This window comes from Pelobates fuscus, chromosome 3, assembly GCF_036172605.1.
Source record: "Pelobates fuscus isolate aPelFus1 chromosome 3, aPelFus1.pri, whole genome shotgun sequence".
Lineage (NCBI taxonomy): Eukaryota > Metazoa > Chordata > Amphibia > Anura > Pelobatidae > Pelobates > Pelobates fuscus.
Window position 1 is genome coordinate 42,451,695 of NC_086319.1, and position 16,181 is coordinate 42,467,875.

The window sequence follows — 16,181 nt, forward strand, 5'->3', positions numbered from 1 at the left end:
CTTCCCCTCCCCCCAATCAGTCTCTTCACTGGGAAATAACCAGACAGAGGCTTCCTCTGAATTGGTTCTCATGTGTGCACACACAATGGTGCGTGCGCACATGTGGTCTAAGGTCTGTTTGGGAGGAAGCAGGCACGCTCAAGTAATTTCAAGTGATTTCTCATAGAAACTGGGATTAATATAGGATACTCCTCACCCATAAAGCCTGCTGAAGTGTTTTTGGAGTGTAGAGTGGTCGTTTAATGCATTATGTATTGCACCTTTTTCTTTTGGCAGTGGATAATTTGTGGGAGTTGCTATGATGTGAGTTTTTAATGTGCATCAGTCTATGGTTTCTGTGTACAGAATGTGCTTTTAGCACCATGTAAACATAACCTGGAATTTCTCATTGTGCATGGTTACATAGCTGAAAAGAGACCTGTGTCCATCAAGTTCAGCCTTCCTCACATATGTTTTTGCTGTTGGTCCAAAAGAAGGCCAAAAACCCAGTCTAACACACTTTCAATTTTGCAACAAACTAGAAGAAAATTCCCTATTGACCCAAAAAAGCAGTCCGATATCTCTTTGGATCAAGCAGCTATTAAGCCACTAATTAGAAATTATATCCCTGCATGTTATGTTTTTTAAAGTATTTATCCAATTGCTGTTTAAACATCTGTATGGATTCTGATAAAACCACCTCTTCCGGCAGAAAATTCCATATCCTTATTGCTCTTACTGTAAAAAAAAAACTTTATTTGTCTTAGATGAAATCTCCTTTCTTCCAGCCTAAATGTGTGACCTCGTGTCCTATGTATAGCCCTGTTTATGAGTAGATTTCCAGATAATGGTTTGTACTGGCCCCGAATATATTTCTATAATGTTATCATATCCCCTCTGAGGCGCTGTTTTTCCAAACTAAAGAGATTTAAATTTTTTAACCTTTCTTCATAACTAAAATGCTCCATTCCTTTTATCAATTTTGTAGCTCGTCTCTGCACTTTTTCTAGTGCCATGATATCCATCTTTAGAACAGGTGCCAAAAACTGCACAGAATATTCAAGGTGTGGTCTTACCAGCGATTTATAAAAAGAGGCAAAATTTTATTTTCATCCAAAGAATTTATGCCCCTATTTATATATGACAAAACCTTACTGGCCTTGGCAACTGCAGATTGACATTGCATACTGTTGCGTATTTTGTTGTCTTTAACAAGTCCCAAATCCTTCTCGTGTGTGGTTACCCCTAATTCACAAACATTTAGGGTGTAAGTTGCTTGTGCATTCTTGACGCCAAAATGCATAACTTTGCTTTCTCTACATTAATTTTCATCTGACATGTTAGTGCCCAGTCCCCCAATCTATCTAAATCCCTCTGCAGCAAAGCAATATCCTGCTCACATTTTATCACTTTATAAAGTTTTGTCATCTGCAAACACTGAAACATTGATTTCAATGCCTATTGAATATGTTAAATAGAAGCGGTTCCAAAACAGAACCCTGAGGGACACCACTTACAACTTTTGTCCAGCCTGAAAATGTACCATTAATGACAACGCGACATTGCACGCTATCCTTAAGCCAATGTTCTACCCAAGAATATTAATCTAGACCAATTTCTTTTAGTTTGAAGACTAACCTATTGTGAGGAACCGTATCAAATGCCTTGGCAAAATCCAAGTAGATCACATCCACTGCAACACCTTGATCTATACTTCTTCTTACTTCTTCGAAGAATGCAATTAGGCTAGTTTGACATGACCTATGTTTCATAATACAATGCTGATTATTGCTAATAACACAGTTCTTCTCAATGAAATCCTGAATAGTATCCCTTAATAGCCCTTCAAATATTTTCCCAGTCTTCAGTGTTTTTTTCACTAAGGAGTTTATGCCAGTCGATATGTTGTAGAGCTGCCCTAATCTTATTGAAAGTTTTTAAAATTGTAAGTTTTAGTATACCCCACGTGCTTTTGCTTTTTTATGGTGATCTATTAGATGCATGCTAGCGACATAAATGTGTGGTTTGTCACTTTAAGCTTCATTTTAACATTATATGACATGTGGCATAAATTTGTATGTTGTGAATATGCAAAATATTATACACCTTGGGTAATTGATACTGTTTGAAATATCCATGGCAACAAATCTGGTAAATCAGAGCTGTTCTATAAATCACTGGAATCTTAGAACTCCTCCATTCTTAGATGCAGTTTCTTCTACCCTATAATTAACTAGCATTTTAAAGTAATTGTGTGCAAATGAATTCTACATGGCTTTACAGCACAGGTACTTCTGTGCATACACAAATGCCATTGTTTTTTGTTTGGAAGGTTTATCTTTCTTTCCCGAAGCATATCCTGGAAAGGTTTAAAAGGACAAGTATGTTTCACTTTTACAGTTTGCCAACACTCTCCCCTCCCTCCCCCCAAGTCTCTATTCCAGTTTGGTCATGGGGATGCCCAAAACCATGTATAGTCAGAGCTAAATTTGTAATGCCTCAATACAGTGATGTCATTCATCCAGCTGTCTTTAACTGTTTTCTTTACTGAGGACTGCTCAACAGTAGCTAATATACCAGCTGAAAGACTGCTAATGGAATTCCTTTTGTGGCATTTTATATGGGAAGGTTATGACTTTTGAAACATTCATGGGTACATTTTGATTGTACAAAACCTTTTTTGGTTTTTATGTAATATATGCATGGTTTGCACAGGTTCAGTTTTCTGCAATGCATTTTAATCTCTTTTTGCAAGAATGTTGTTTGCAAGTGACACATTTAGAAGACTTCGAAGCTGGTGTCATGTATAGTTTTCTGATTAAATGTTGTAGAAATTAATATTTAATAGACCTTTACATTTATTCAATGAAATCATTCTGTATGCTGTAGTTAACTGGAAGCTTCTGTACTGAACTAATTCCTACAATTGCAGCTGAAATATTGTAGTAACCATACCTTTTTTTTTTTGACATGAGTATGTATTCGTGTACCAGGTCATGTTGCACTTTGGTCATCGTAGTAATGTGTAAATTCTTGGGATCTCACAAAACTGTGGTGAAGCCAAAGTACACAATCTTAAAACAGTACTGCCTATGATGTAACACTGCTGTGCATCTAATAGGCATTCGTCACTAGCATTCCCCATACAGAAGCATTGAGTCAATGCATGTCTGAGGAGATGCTGATTGGCGCAGTGTGGTGTTTTGTCACACAAGCGCAATAGCCTCCCAAAGCTTCCCTATGGGAATGGATTAGATCATAATTGATCTCCACCATGCAGGTGGGGTCAGCTGCAGCAAGACTGGCACGGCGAGGGGGAAAAGGTGAATAAAAACACCTTTCCTATGTGATTTCGGCTGTCCCAGTGTACCCAGGTAAAAGTGACACCTTTGAAACGGACTTCTTACCATGCGGGGCGCCAATGTACCCAGTTATCATAACTACAATAGCGTGCTTTAGTTGTCATTGCTCCTGTGGTGTTCATTTAAATTTTATGTATGCCTGGACTTCGACATGGGATATAAACTTGTATAGTATGCATGCATCGTTTTACCTAGGGACACTATAGTCATCTGAACAACTTTAGCTTAATGAAGCCATTTTGGTGTATAGAACATGCCCCTGCAGCCTCACTGCTCAGTCCTCTGCCATTTAGAAGTTAAATCCCGTTGTTTATGAACCCTAGTCACACCTCCTTGCATGTGACTTGCACAGCCTTCCATAAACACTTCCTGTAAAGAGAGCCGTATTTAGGCTTTCTTTATTGCAAGTTCTGTTTAATTAAGATTTTCTTATCCCCTGCTGTGTTAATAGCTTGCTACACCCTGCAAGAGCCTCCTGTAAGTAATTAAAGTTCAATAGAGATTGAGATACAATTATTTAAGGTAAATTACATCTGTTTGAAAGTGAAACCAATTTTTTTTTTCATGCAGGCTCTGTTAATCATAGCCAGGGGAGGTGTGGCTAGGGCTGCATAAACAGAAACAAAGTGATTTAAAGGAACACTATAGTACCTAAATTACTTTAGCTAAATAAAGCAGTTTTGTTTATAGATCATTCCCCTGCAATTTCACTGTCATTTAGGAGTTAAATCACTTTGTTTCTGTTTATGCAGCCCTAGCCACACCTCCCCTGGCTGTGATTGACAGAGCCTGCATTGAAAAAAAAAACTGGTTTGACTTTCAAACAGATGTAATTTACCTTAAATAATCTCTAAGTTGAACTTTAATCACATACAGGAGGCTCTTGTAGGGCCTAGCAAGCTATTAACATAGCAGGGGATAAGAAAATCTTAATTAACCCCTTAAGGACCAAACTTCTGGAATAAAATGGAATCATGACGTGTCAGACATGTCATGTGTCCTTAAGGGGTTAAACAGAACTTGCAATAAAGAGAGCCTAAATAGGGCTCTCTTTACAGGAAGTGTTTATGGAAGGCTGTGCAAGTCAAATGCAGGGAGGTGTGACTAGTGTTCATAAACAAAGGGATTTAACTCCTAAATGGCAGAGGATTGAGCAGTGAGGCTGCAGGGGCATGTTCTATACACCAAAACTGCTTCATTAAGCTAAAGTTGTTCAGGTGACTATAGTGTCCCTTTAACTCCTAAATGACAGTGAATTGAGCAGTTAAATTGCAGGGGAATGATCTATACACTAAAACTGCTTTTATTTAGCTAAAGTAATTTAGCTGACTATAGTGTTCCTTTAATGTTAAAAATGGTGTCTATTTTCTATGAACATTCATTTGCAGAATGCATGTTTCTGAAATTATCAGAAGCTATGTGGGTTGCACATTGTACCATTACTAATTTCATCCTTGAGCATCTGCTTTAATAACTAGAACATCCCATTTGTTTACTGCAAAGAAGCCCACACTAGCAAACCACTTAATGACTAGTGAAAGAATGTTTGAACTATTCAAGCTGATTACTGCCAAATAAGGCACAATTAGCTGACCAAATTTGGTCAAATACGTTTAGACTTCTACTCCTGTGTGCCAAGTGCTGCATACATTTTTATTTCACTTGGCAATGCTTTATTCTACTAGCATGTTGCTTGCGTGAATTCCTTTTTGAAAAGTATAATGCATATAAAAGTGTCATTTTTAGATGACGCAGTTTGCCTAGTTGGAGCACAAACACTGAAAAGGTAAAAGTAAACACAGTGAAACATATTTAATTAACTGGATATAATTTAAATGGGAAGCACGGTCTGTTTGTAGACACGTTTTTCTGTATAAATGTGATGTTTGTATAAAGTGCATTATATACTGAAATGCATTCCTTGTATTGTATGTTAGCCCAATCTACACTTTTGTTGTTTATTCACTAAATTGTGGCATTAATGCTTATTCGGATTAGCCAAACTTTTAATTTAAAAACATGAGGGATTTTTCCAGATTAAGTATTTTGGCAATTCCTGGTTATGTGAATTGTTCAGCCCTGAGGCATTTGCTGCATATCAACAGTGGTTCTTTGCTATTACAGGTTCAGGCAGGTTAAAGGGACACTCCAGTCACCAATACAGCTTGCTTACAGCTCAGACCCTAAACACGGAGTGAGTTGCTTTTTTTCATAACGTGACTGCCGATAGTCAGGTAAATTACAAAGAGGTAGTGATTTCCTTTCTGTATGTCTCCTTGGGTGTCTTCTCCTTCTATTGCTAGTTGCTTTGTAGTTCAGATCACTCACTGCTGTTTGTGGCTGAGTTGTGTACATAAATTTGATAAGGAAGTATTTCTTTATCTTAAGTGTGGCTTGGAGGCAGACTGCAAGACTTTTTTTTTTTTTATTTTTTTTTTTATTTGTTTATTTGAGCATGAAAAATATAGCATGTTAATGAGGCCACAACCATATTGTATTGTGATTAGTGTGTTCCTTTAACTTGCCTGAAATGCATTAACATTTTTTAGTGCTTGAAGTGTCAATTTAAAGGGACAGTGTAGGTAACCAGACCACTTCATCTCATTGAAGTGGTCGGGCGCAGCGTTCTTGTGCCTTCAACTCTGCAAAGTAAAACCAGTGCAGTTTTAGAGAAACTGTAATGTTTACATTGCAGTGTTAAGACAGCCTCTAGTTGCTGCTTACAAAGTTTGACTCCGTGAAATGACGCTGGAGGCCTTCACGCTTTGCATGAGGATGTCCAGCATGATGAGCCAAAGCTTTCCTAATGCCCCCATCAAAAGATGTCCGTGGAGGAAAAGCCCAAACCAGCGCCGAGGGACATCTAAGCTGGTATCAGGTAAGTGAAAAAAACCTGCTACTGTACTGCTAGTCCTGGTGAGGCATGATGCATCTGCACCTACCTGTAAATCTCAATGTCCCAGCAATGAGTGCCCAAGGCATGCCACTTCTCAAAAGGCATCGTGATGGTGTCTTGTGAGAAGAGGCATGCCTTAGCTTCGCATGGATTTCAAGTGTTAATAACTGTGTTGCGGCGGTATGATTTCAGGATGCCGGAATATGTGCTATTCTTTGTGTACCATCCATAATCTGTTAATTTACGGATTACTCCCTTTTCACCTCTTGAAATAAGAAAATGTTGGCATTTCGAATGTTGTGTTAGAGTTGTTCTGTTTGGTGCTGTGATGGAAATGGTCTGGATTCTTCCCCCCCCCCCCCCTTTTTTTTTTTTCTGGACTGTTTAGTATTCTTCTGTAACGCATGACTGGCATATTGCAGGAGTTGTGCAGTATGAACTCCTTGAAACTCTCTCACTGACTGTTTCTGAAACTAAGCAATGATATCAAGAGGCTATCAAATGTATCCTTTTTGTTATTCATTTATTTCTTGGTAAAATGTTTTACAGCATGGCTCAGTGTTCTGGAACTTTAAACTTGCGCTCTCTTTTAAAAATAAATGTCTTCTTTAATTACAGGCCTGCATTGATGATAACCTGGATATGGTCAAATTTCTGGTGGAGAATGGAGCTAGTATTAATCAACCAGATAATGAAGGCTGGATACCACTGCACGCTGCGTCTTCTTGTGGATATCTTGACATAGCCGAGTGAGTGCTTTTGGTTTTTGGTTTTTAACTATTTGCTTCAAATAAGTTTTTGATATTGGTTTACAAATGTTAAATATAAATGTTGGATTTTTTTTTTTTGTCTTATGTTTACATTATTTTGGCTTTGCAGACAGTCGTTTAATAAATACATATTTTCTTAAAATACAGTGAGTGAATGTATGTAGGTCTTGTTTATCATATTTATATAGTGCCAATGTATTTTGCAATGCTTTGCAATATTATAAAGAGGGAAATTTAATAATATATCAGACAATTACAAAATGTTTCAGGAACAATAGTTTGATGAGTACCTTGTTCAAATGAGCTTACAATTTATTCTGTGTGCTTTTTGACCATAATGCAGCCAGATTTCAAAGACACTCTCTAAGCACCATAACCACTACAGTTCAATGGTTTGACACTTTCCTGGATTCCCCAGGCATATGCCGTCCAGCTCCTCTTTACAAATATAGCTAACTTTAGTGACATCTGGGAGATGCAGGACTCCCAGTTAAATGTCAAGCTGTTTGGAAATGATCTGTAGTGGTTATGCGGTTTGAATTCCCCTTATTACATTTAACCGGACTGTGCACAATGTACTAAAGTAATAGTGACGTAAAGTAAGAGGAACTGAATTTATATTGACTAAATTGAAACAAACCCACGTGTGTACATATTGGACCATCGTTTTTGCATTGCAAAGGCATTCTTATCTTCTTTGCTTCTGCATGCTTTCACTTTGGTTCACCTTGCAGATAAACCAATTTCTTTAGAAAAGTATACTTTATATATCTGTCGTATGGAATAGATCACTTCTCTACAGCACTTTATAAAAAGTCATGCTACTATAAGTCTACCCCTTGGATCAATGACATCACATGAGGAATTGTACTTCCTCTCTCACCATCCAAGATATATCCAACGTGTGCAATATGTGCATCCCACAAGCCCTACCTTCCTTTCACCTTTTTATTGTATTCTTAAATGATTGTAGGTTTGAAAGATCACATCCTTATTCACAAAGCTGAACAGAGTTGTGAATAAACTGAGTGGTGCTCAACCGCTTATACTACAAGGCCCCGTTGGACAGGGTTTTTTAGGTAACCCCCGACAAACACCTGAATTAGAAGTTCCTTATTGATTAAAGGAACACTTCAGAACCCTAAGGTACTCCAACTTGCAGAAATACTTTATGTATGAAGTGTGTGTTACCAAGAGTGCAGGTTTTAATAGAAATTGGCACTTTTATAAATTGAAATCCAGGAGGGTGTAATAAGGTTAGCCAGAAAACCGATCCTTTTGCTTCCGGGTAGTTTAGCTTTGTGGAGCTAAACTAAAGAGGCAGTCAGTTGCCCAAAACACCTGCATTTCATTGAGCTGCAATTGGACAACCAAAAGAAAGTCTGTGATGGACTTGCAAAGTCTTCAGACAAGAGATGTGCAGCTTCTGAAAGCTGTTTTCAGATTGACCCCCACCCCTAGTGTAAATAATGCATAATTAAATGTGTGCATGTTTTCATTTGGGTTATATCTGCTAAACCGTGATTATTTTGGTGTTTTGACAGTTGCGTGTCCCTCAAACGTTCTTTCTCACGTGTGAGGAATCTATCCATTCTACTACCATTTAAGACCACTTCTACTGTCCATTCGGTTGTGAATTATAATTGCTGTATTTGTGGTTTTCAGCACATGTAGCACACATTACATTCGTATTTGAGGTATTTAGTCTTATTTTGATGTTCCCTTTCTATGAATTTGTATAAATTTAAATGTGCTCAGTTTTTAATTATTTCTCTGTAAAAATATATTGAGAATTAAAGACTAACTTGGTTTGCCTTTACTCTTTCATCATTTTTTTTTTGCAATTCCATTTCCCGTTAGGTATTTAATAAGTCGAGGAGCTAATGTAGGTGCAGTAAATAGTGAAGGAGACACTCCACTGGACATTGCTGAAGAAGAGCCAATGCAAGAACTCCTTAAGAATGAAATTAATCGTCAAGGTAATGTCAGACATTTATAATTAAAATGCAGATGCAGTTATGCTCGCTCACTTTTTCTGGATAAAGTTGTGTTAACAATAAGCAGTCCTTTTTATCACAAAATGATTAATATGGGGAATATAATATTTTGGCATGCAATCAAAATGAAAGATATAATTTGAAAATTGCACTTGGTAATTTCTCAGCATATGGCCTTTGCCGTGTTACCATTTATATCAAAGCTTGATATATGATCACTTTAAAGGGAATTTGTTTAAAAACAATATATATATATTTTTTCCTTTTGTACCGGTGCATTTTTATGGTCATTTCTTTATACGCCAACATTGCAGAAATGACCACCCAATTTTTTGCGAAAGGGTTATAAGTTTCATACTATTGTAATACACAAAAAATAACTTGGAAGATGTAGTGTAGTATATAACTACAATGACTGGTCATATTTTGTTTTTGCTTGGTTTCGTGAAACTATGCTGGACGTGCTTACGCTTTGCAGGACATCCAGCATCAGCTAAAACCCACTCAGGAAAGCATTGAGTCAATGCATTCCTATGTGAAAGGTCTAATGTGCATGCGGCACTTGCCAGGCATGTGTATTCGGTTCCCCCATTGACTGATGGTGGAGGAGGAACCACACCCGTCTTTGTATTCCTAACACAAATTTTAAATTTTTTTAAACGGTAGTCTCTTCACTCATTCATGATTGTTGGAATGGTATCACCCATTAAAACATCCTTTACGGTTTGGAAACGGTGTTGGCAGACATTTTCAACATGCTTGCAGACATTAAATCCGTTACTGACTGAGAAAAAGCCGTTCCTCTACAGGCTGGCAATCATTCCTAAAGTGTACATGGTGGGTGAGTTAAAGGGACAGTATAGTCACCTGAACAACTTTAGCTTAATTAAGCAGTTTTGGTGTAAAAAAAACATGCTCCCCCCCCCCCCCCCCAATCTATCTGTACAAGCAATACAGGCTGTTTCAGAGCTGCTTCCTGATGTTTGTCAGACCTCTGACATCACCAAGCTACAGTGTTCTTGTATGACCAATATTTTGTTCTGTCTGCTCGATTTCATAAGGAGGGTTGGTGACACACCATTTTATAATGAATTTATAATTAATATTGACTATTGATTGACTATAGTATTTAAATTGTAAGCATCTGTGCAGTCAGGTTGAAATTATATTAAACTATAAGGGTATAATTTTATTGGCAGTACGTCTTGTAAGAAACATCTACATTCAATTATAAGTATTGTGATCTATTCAAATGCATAGTGGCAACAATTATGATTTGCATCCTCTCATTGCTAGTAAATAGATATATAAAAAGCAAATTGCAACCAAGAATATACCTTCATCCTTACAAGCAGTATGCACACTTAGACTTTCTCACGCTTCTCATTTTTCATTTTCCTTGATACGTACTTTCTAAGTGCAAGTTTTGAAAAAAATATGGCTCTTGGGGTATTCCTTTAAAAGGGACATGTTACCAGCTTCATTTAAGTCTGCCTTTAGCCAGAATGTTACATTGGGATTTCCTTGGTGTGTCATTTATATCTCTCCAACTAAATTCCGAGTTGATCGGGTCTAGATTTCAGATAATTATTGCCAGTGTGTGTAATTAATCCGACTGTCTATGCAGCTGATGTTTTGTCATATTTGGTCATCTTGCACACCTGACCAAACTTCAAATGTTCTGGTGTGTGGGTGGAAGAGGATATGATGCAATAAACAAGCCGTTCCCATGAAAAAGACAACAAAAACCAGAAAACAAGAAGTCATGTTGTGTACAAATGTTAAGACTTTACACAACACCCATATAATGCTGTAAAAATGTTAAAGGGCCACTAAAGTCACTCAGACCACTTCATCTCAATGAAGCGGTTTGGGTGCAGTGGCCCTGCAATGCAAAATAATGCAGTTTTGTAGCCTCGATACTGCAATCGAATGCAGCTCAGTGCTGCAGGGTGTTTAGCTGTTCATGCATATCTTGTCCCAATGCTTTTGTGAGAAGAATTTGGCTTGGCGGTGGTCATAGAAGACATAATCAGGCTTGCTGTCGTTTTTGAAGGCAGAGGGGGCAGCTGCAGCGGAGTCTCGACGTTGGAGACCAGGTAAGTATTTATTAGTTAACTTTGTTTTTAGCAGCAAAGTTGGGTGGGCAGCTATAGAAGGGAACATACGGTCCTGACCTTTTTTTTTTTTTTTTTTTTTTATTTCAGGACTATAGGTGTACTTTAAAGTTTTATACCTGGTTTGAAATGATTTACGTAAGCTTTTTAAACCCGGTAAAGGAGCATCATTAACAAATACACAATCCTCTATTAGATCTCTGCTATTCAAAATAAAAAAATTAACATGGTAGGTAAGGTCTTAGAACTGACTAAACTTTTGTATGGTGGATATTTTGCAAATAAGGAACCAAGTTTTAAAATGGGGGTGTGGGGGACATTATAATACTGAATTCCATGTAATGTTACTGGGCATGTCTGTCTCCTTTTATGTACCGTATATACTCGAGTATAAGCCGAGTTTTTCAGCACTATTATTATTATTATTATTTTTTTTAATTATCTTTTTTTTTTCGTCCCCCCTCCCTGCTTGCTAGCTGGCCAGGGAGGGGGGCTCCTTCTCTGGTGGTCCAGTGTCATTGGTAGTTCAGTGGGGGGAAGGGGGGGCTGGCAGAGCTGTACTTACCTTTCCTGCAGCTCCTGTCAGCTCTCTCCTCCTCCGCGCCGTCCGTTCAGCACCTTGGTCAGCTCCCAGTGTAAGTCTCGCGAGAGCCGTGGCTCTCGCGAGACTTACACTGGGAGCTGACAGAGGGAGCTGCACAGACTGCGCGGAGGAGGAGAGAGCTGACAGGAGCTGCAGGAAAGGAAAGTACAGCTCTGCCAGCCCCCCCTTCCCCCCACTGAACTACCAATGACACTGGACCACCAGGGAAGGAGCCCCCCTCCCTGGCCAGCTAGCAAGCAGGGAGGGGGGACGAAAAAAAAAGATAATTAAAAAAAATAATAATAATAATAATTAAATAATAATAATAAAAAATAATAATAATTAATAATAATTAATAACATATCAAATGCCCACCCCCACCAACACATACACAAACACACACTGCATCACACACTCACACTTCATTCATATACACACACTGCACTCACACACACTGCACTCACACACACTGCACTCACACACACTGCACTCACACACACTGCACTCACACACACTGCACTCACACACACTGCACTCACACACACTGCACTCACACACACTGCACTCACACACACTGCACTCACACACACTGCACTCACACACACTGCACTCACACACACTGCACTCACACACACTGCACTCACACACACTGCACTCACACACACTGCACTCACACACACTGCACTCACACACACTGCACTCACACACACTGCACTCACACACACTGCACTCACACACACTGCACTCACACACACTGCACTCACACACACTGCACTCACACACACTGCACTCATTATATACACACACTGCACTCACACACACTGCACTCATTATATACACACACTGGAAATAAATATTCAATAATATATACTCACACACTGCACTCATACTCACACACACTGCACTCATACTCACACACACTGCACTCATACTCACACACACTGCACTCATACTCACACACACTGCACTCATACTCACACACACTGCACTCATACTCACACACACTGCACTCATACTCACACACACTGCACTCATACTCACACACACTGCACTCATACTCACACACACTGCACTCATACTCACACACACTGCACTCATACTCACACACACTGCACTCATACACACACACACTGCACTCATACACACACACACTGCACTCATACACACACACACTGCACTCATACACACACACACTGCACTCATACACACACACACTGCACTCATACACACACACACTGCACTCATACACACATACACACACACACACTGCACTCATACACACATACACACACACACACTGCACTCATACACACATACACACACACACACTGCACTCATACACACATACACACACACACACTGCACTCATACATACACACACTGCACTCATACACACGCACACTGCACACACTGCACTCATACACACGCACACTGCACACACTGCACTCATACACGCACACTGCACACACTGCACTCATACACGCACACACACTGCACTCATACACGCACACACACTGCACTCATACACGCACACACACTGCACTCATACACGCACACACACTGCACTCATACACGCACACACACTGCACTCATACACGCACACACACTGGAAATAAATATTCAATTAATATATGCGCACTGCACTCATACGCACGCGCACTGCACTCATACGCACGCGCACTGCACTCATACGCACGCGCACTGCATTCATTATATACACACACTGTAAATAAATATTCAATTAATATAATTTTTTTAGGATCTAATTTTATTTAGAAATTTACCAGTAGCTGCTGCATTTCCCACCCTAGTCTTATACTCGAGTCAATACGTTTTCCCAGTTTTTTGGGGTAAAATTAGGGGCCTCGGCTTATATTCGGGTCGGCTTATACTCGAGTATATACGGTAGTCTTCACATTGGATCACCTTTTGCATGCTTTCAGGATTAATCAACTGTTTTGTACAAGGAGGTAAAATTATTTTTTATTATTGGTATTTATATTGCGCCAACTAAATTCACAGCACTCTACAATGTTCGAAAAAGGGGAAAATATGACAATTAGAGTTACAAATTGTTAAAGAAACTATAGGTTGATGAGGACCCTGTTCAAACAAGCAAACAGTCTAGAGTAGGTGGGGTATAAAATACAATAGAGAAGGGCATCAAGGGTGGTTGCAATCAAACAAAGTGGGAATAAAGCAAAACTGGAAGGTAAGAGTGTAGTGTGCTCCTTTAAGAAAGAGCAAGAGACAGGTTTGTGAGATATAGGTTACTCTGGAAGGCCATAAGCTTTCCTGAAGAGATGAGTTTTGAGACCATTCTTTAATGATTGAAGACGAGGGAAGAATCAGATGGAGATAGGCAGGCTGTTCCCAAGGAAAGGAGCTGCCCGCGAGAAGTCCTGGAAGCATGAGTTAGCAGCAGAGTGGAGGGACAAGGAAGGGGCTTCTCGATTATCTAATAGTATATTCCTATTGCTTCCCATATATATTAACATATTAAGTGTGTTTCCTTAAGGACCATTGACTGAATAATGCGATTTATTACAAACCTTTCTTTTGAAGATCCCATATCAAAATGAAAGTTACTATTGGAGGGCTTTTTTAATACTGCAAATATGAAATAAGCTGGGTTTTATGAGTGCTGACCGGGGACTAAATAGCAATACTTTAAGTACCAAAATCTCTGAAGCTTAAAGTTTTTCTCCAACTCTTTAATTTGTTTATTTTTTAAAAAATCTTTGAATAATGCCCTATTGGTGGTATTCTTTAGCCTCCCCAAAATAAAGCCACTCAGCGGTCCTATCAACAGCTTAGCAAAGAGAATCCTTTAATTGGGCAATCTAATCGACACAGAGTACATGCGCACTCTCTCAGGCGGCAAGGTTAGAGAGAGGGAGATAGGAAGGAAGGTAAAGAAAGGTTAGGGCGTGTGATAAAAACCAAAACTATCAGATGGGATAAGGAGATAGGAGGGCTAAAATTAAAGGGGGAAGCAATCTTTCCCTTGCATGCAGACTGTTACCTCTGCCAACGATTTACAATGCACGTTGCAGACTGACCTTAAATTTATACAGAATTGACATTGGGCAGCATGGACCAGAGTTCTGGGCTGTCTTGAGTCGTGTGTGCTGGGGGTGCAACTATATATAATTAAAATAACTAGATGTGTAGTGATTCAAGCTGGGACACTGCACCTTCAAATTCCTACCACCATGACCATTTAAAAAAATTAGACCCTTTAATTTAGTTGTCTACATTATATATGTTGTATGTAAGACCGAACTACAGGGAAAACAAACACTAAAAATAAAAATGTGGAATTGCAAAACTATAAATGTTACTGTAATTTAGTTACGTAGTCATAAGAGACTGCTTCCCACGGTCTTGCCCAAAATACAAAACGGCTTTTTCAGAGATACACACATTGCGTTACTCCTAATTTCACTTATAAATTATGTAGATTGTTTACTAGAACAAAAAGCTGTATGTATAAAATATTCAGTGGAACTTTTACTAGAACAAAGCTTTATGTAGGAAATTCTCAGAAAGGGCATCCATGAATTTAAAGGTAGTATTTGAGAAACAAACTTGTCACACAAGTTTTAACCGAAATTAAGGAAATGTTTGGCTTTTGTGACTTTTTTTTTTTCTCCATAACCGCAAATAATTCAAACCATGTTTGCAATAGTCAGTGCATTGAGCTTTTTTTGTTAATGTATGCTTATTGTTAAAACCCAATTTAAGTAAATTAATACTTGGGTTGCAGCAATTTATATAAATTAAATACGGCAGTGAACGGGAGAACTATGCTACACCAATGCTATATCAGATGCACTGGTGAAGCCACAGGCCGTAGACCCTTTTTAATGCACACACTGTTTCTAATTAAAGGGCGTTTCACCTGTCACTACAACTGAGAGGAAGCCGCAGTGAATTTTCACTTTAAAGAGATTTATACCAAGACTGATATAAACATATCAGCACTGCAGGGATTGACTTGGACACTCTTTTGCATGCATGTAATGTTGGCATTGATCGTCATGTTGCAGACACGTTTGACACTAAGCTGGCACCTGCAAACATGAAGTAGATTATTTTTGCCTTTTGGCATTGGTTAGGCTTTATCTTATCTTGCAAATGCCAAATCATAGTCTGACGACATATTAAATTCCTTGTGCATAGTTGCATTAGCCCCCAGACTGAGCCCTTTCATCATATCTCATATTTATTGGAAAATCACCAATAATAATAATTGCATAACTGGCCTCCGTTTTTTAAATGGTTTTGTCAGCCATATTATATCTTTTGGTGATCCGTGCAGACGCATATTCTAGCGGTCTTTTCTTCCAGAGTGTCCAAATGCATAACAACCACCTAATTATTATTTTTCTCATTGGTGGTTTGTGAATTCCACAGGGGTCGTTGGTAATTCTTGTTGCATCTCTGTATTCTCTGCCTCTCGAGCTACTGATTT

The 16,181-nt window shown here is 38.7% G+C and overlaps 1 protein-coding gene across 5 annotated transcripts in view; it reads left to right on the plus strand.

Moving 5' to 3' along the window:
* PPP1R12A (protein phosphatase 1 regulatory subunit 12A) overlaps window positions 1–16,181 on the plus strand; it is a 90,653-nt gene that overhangs the window by 30,505 nt on the left and 43,967 nt on the right. For all 5 annotated transcript variants that reach the window (XM_063446963.1, XM_063446966.1, XM_063446962.1 and 2 more), the window contains exons 2-3: window positions 6,856–6,986; window positions 8,868–8,986. In XM_063446963.1, the coding sequence (XP_063303033.1) occupies window positions 6,856–6,986; window positions 8,868–8,986 (250 nt within the window). The remainder of the gene's footprint in view (window positions 1–6,855; window positions 6,987–8,867; window positions 8,987–16,181) is intronic.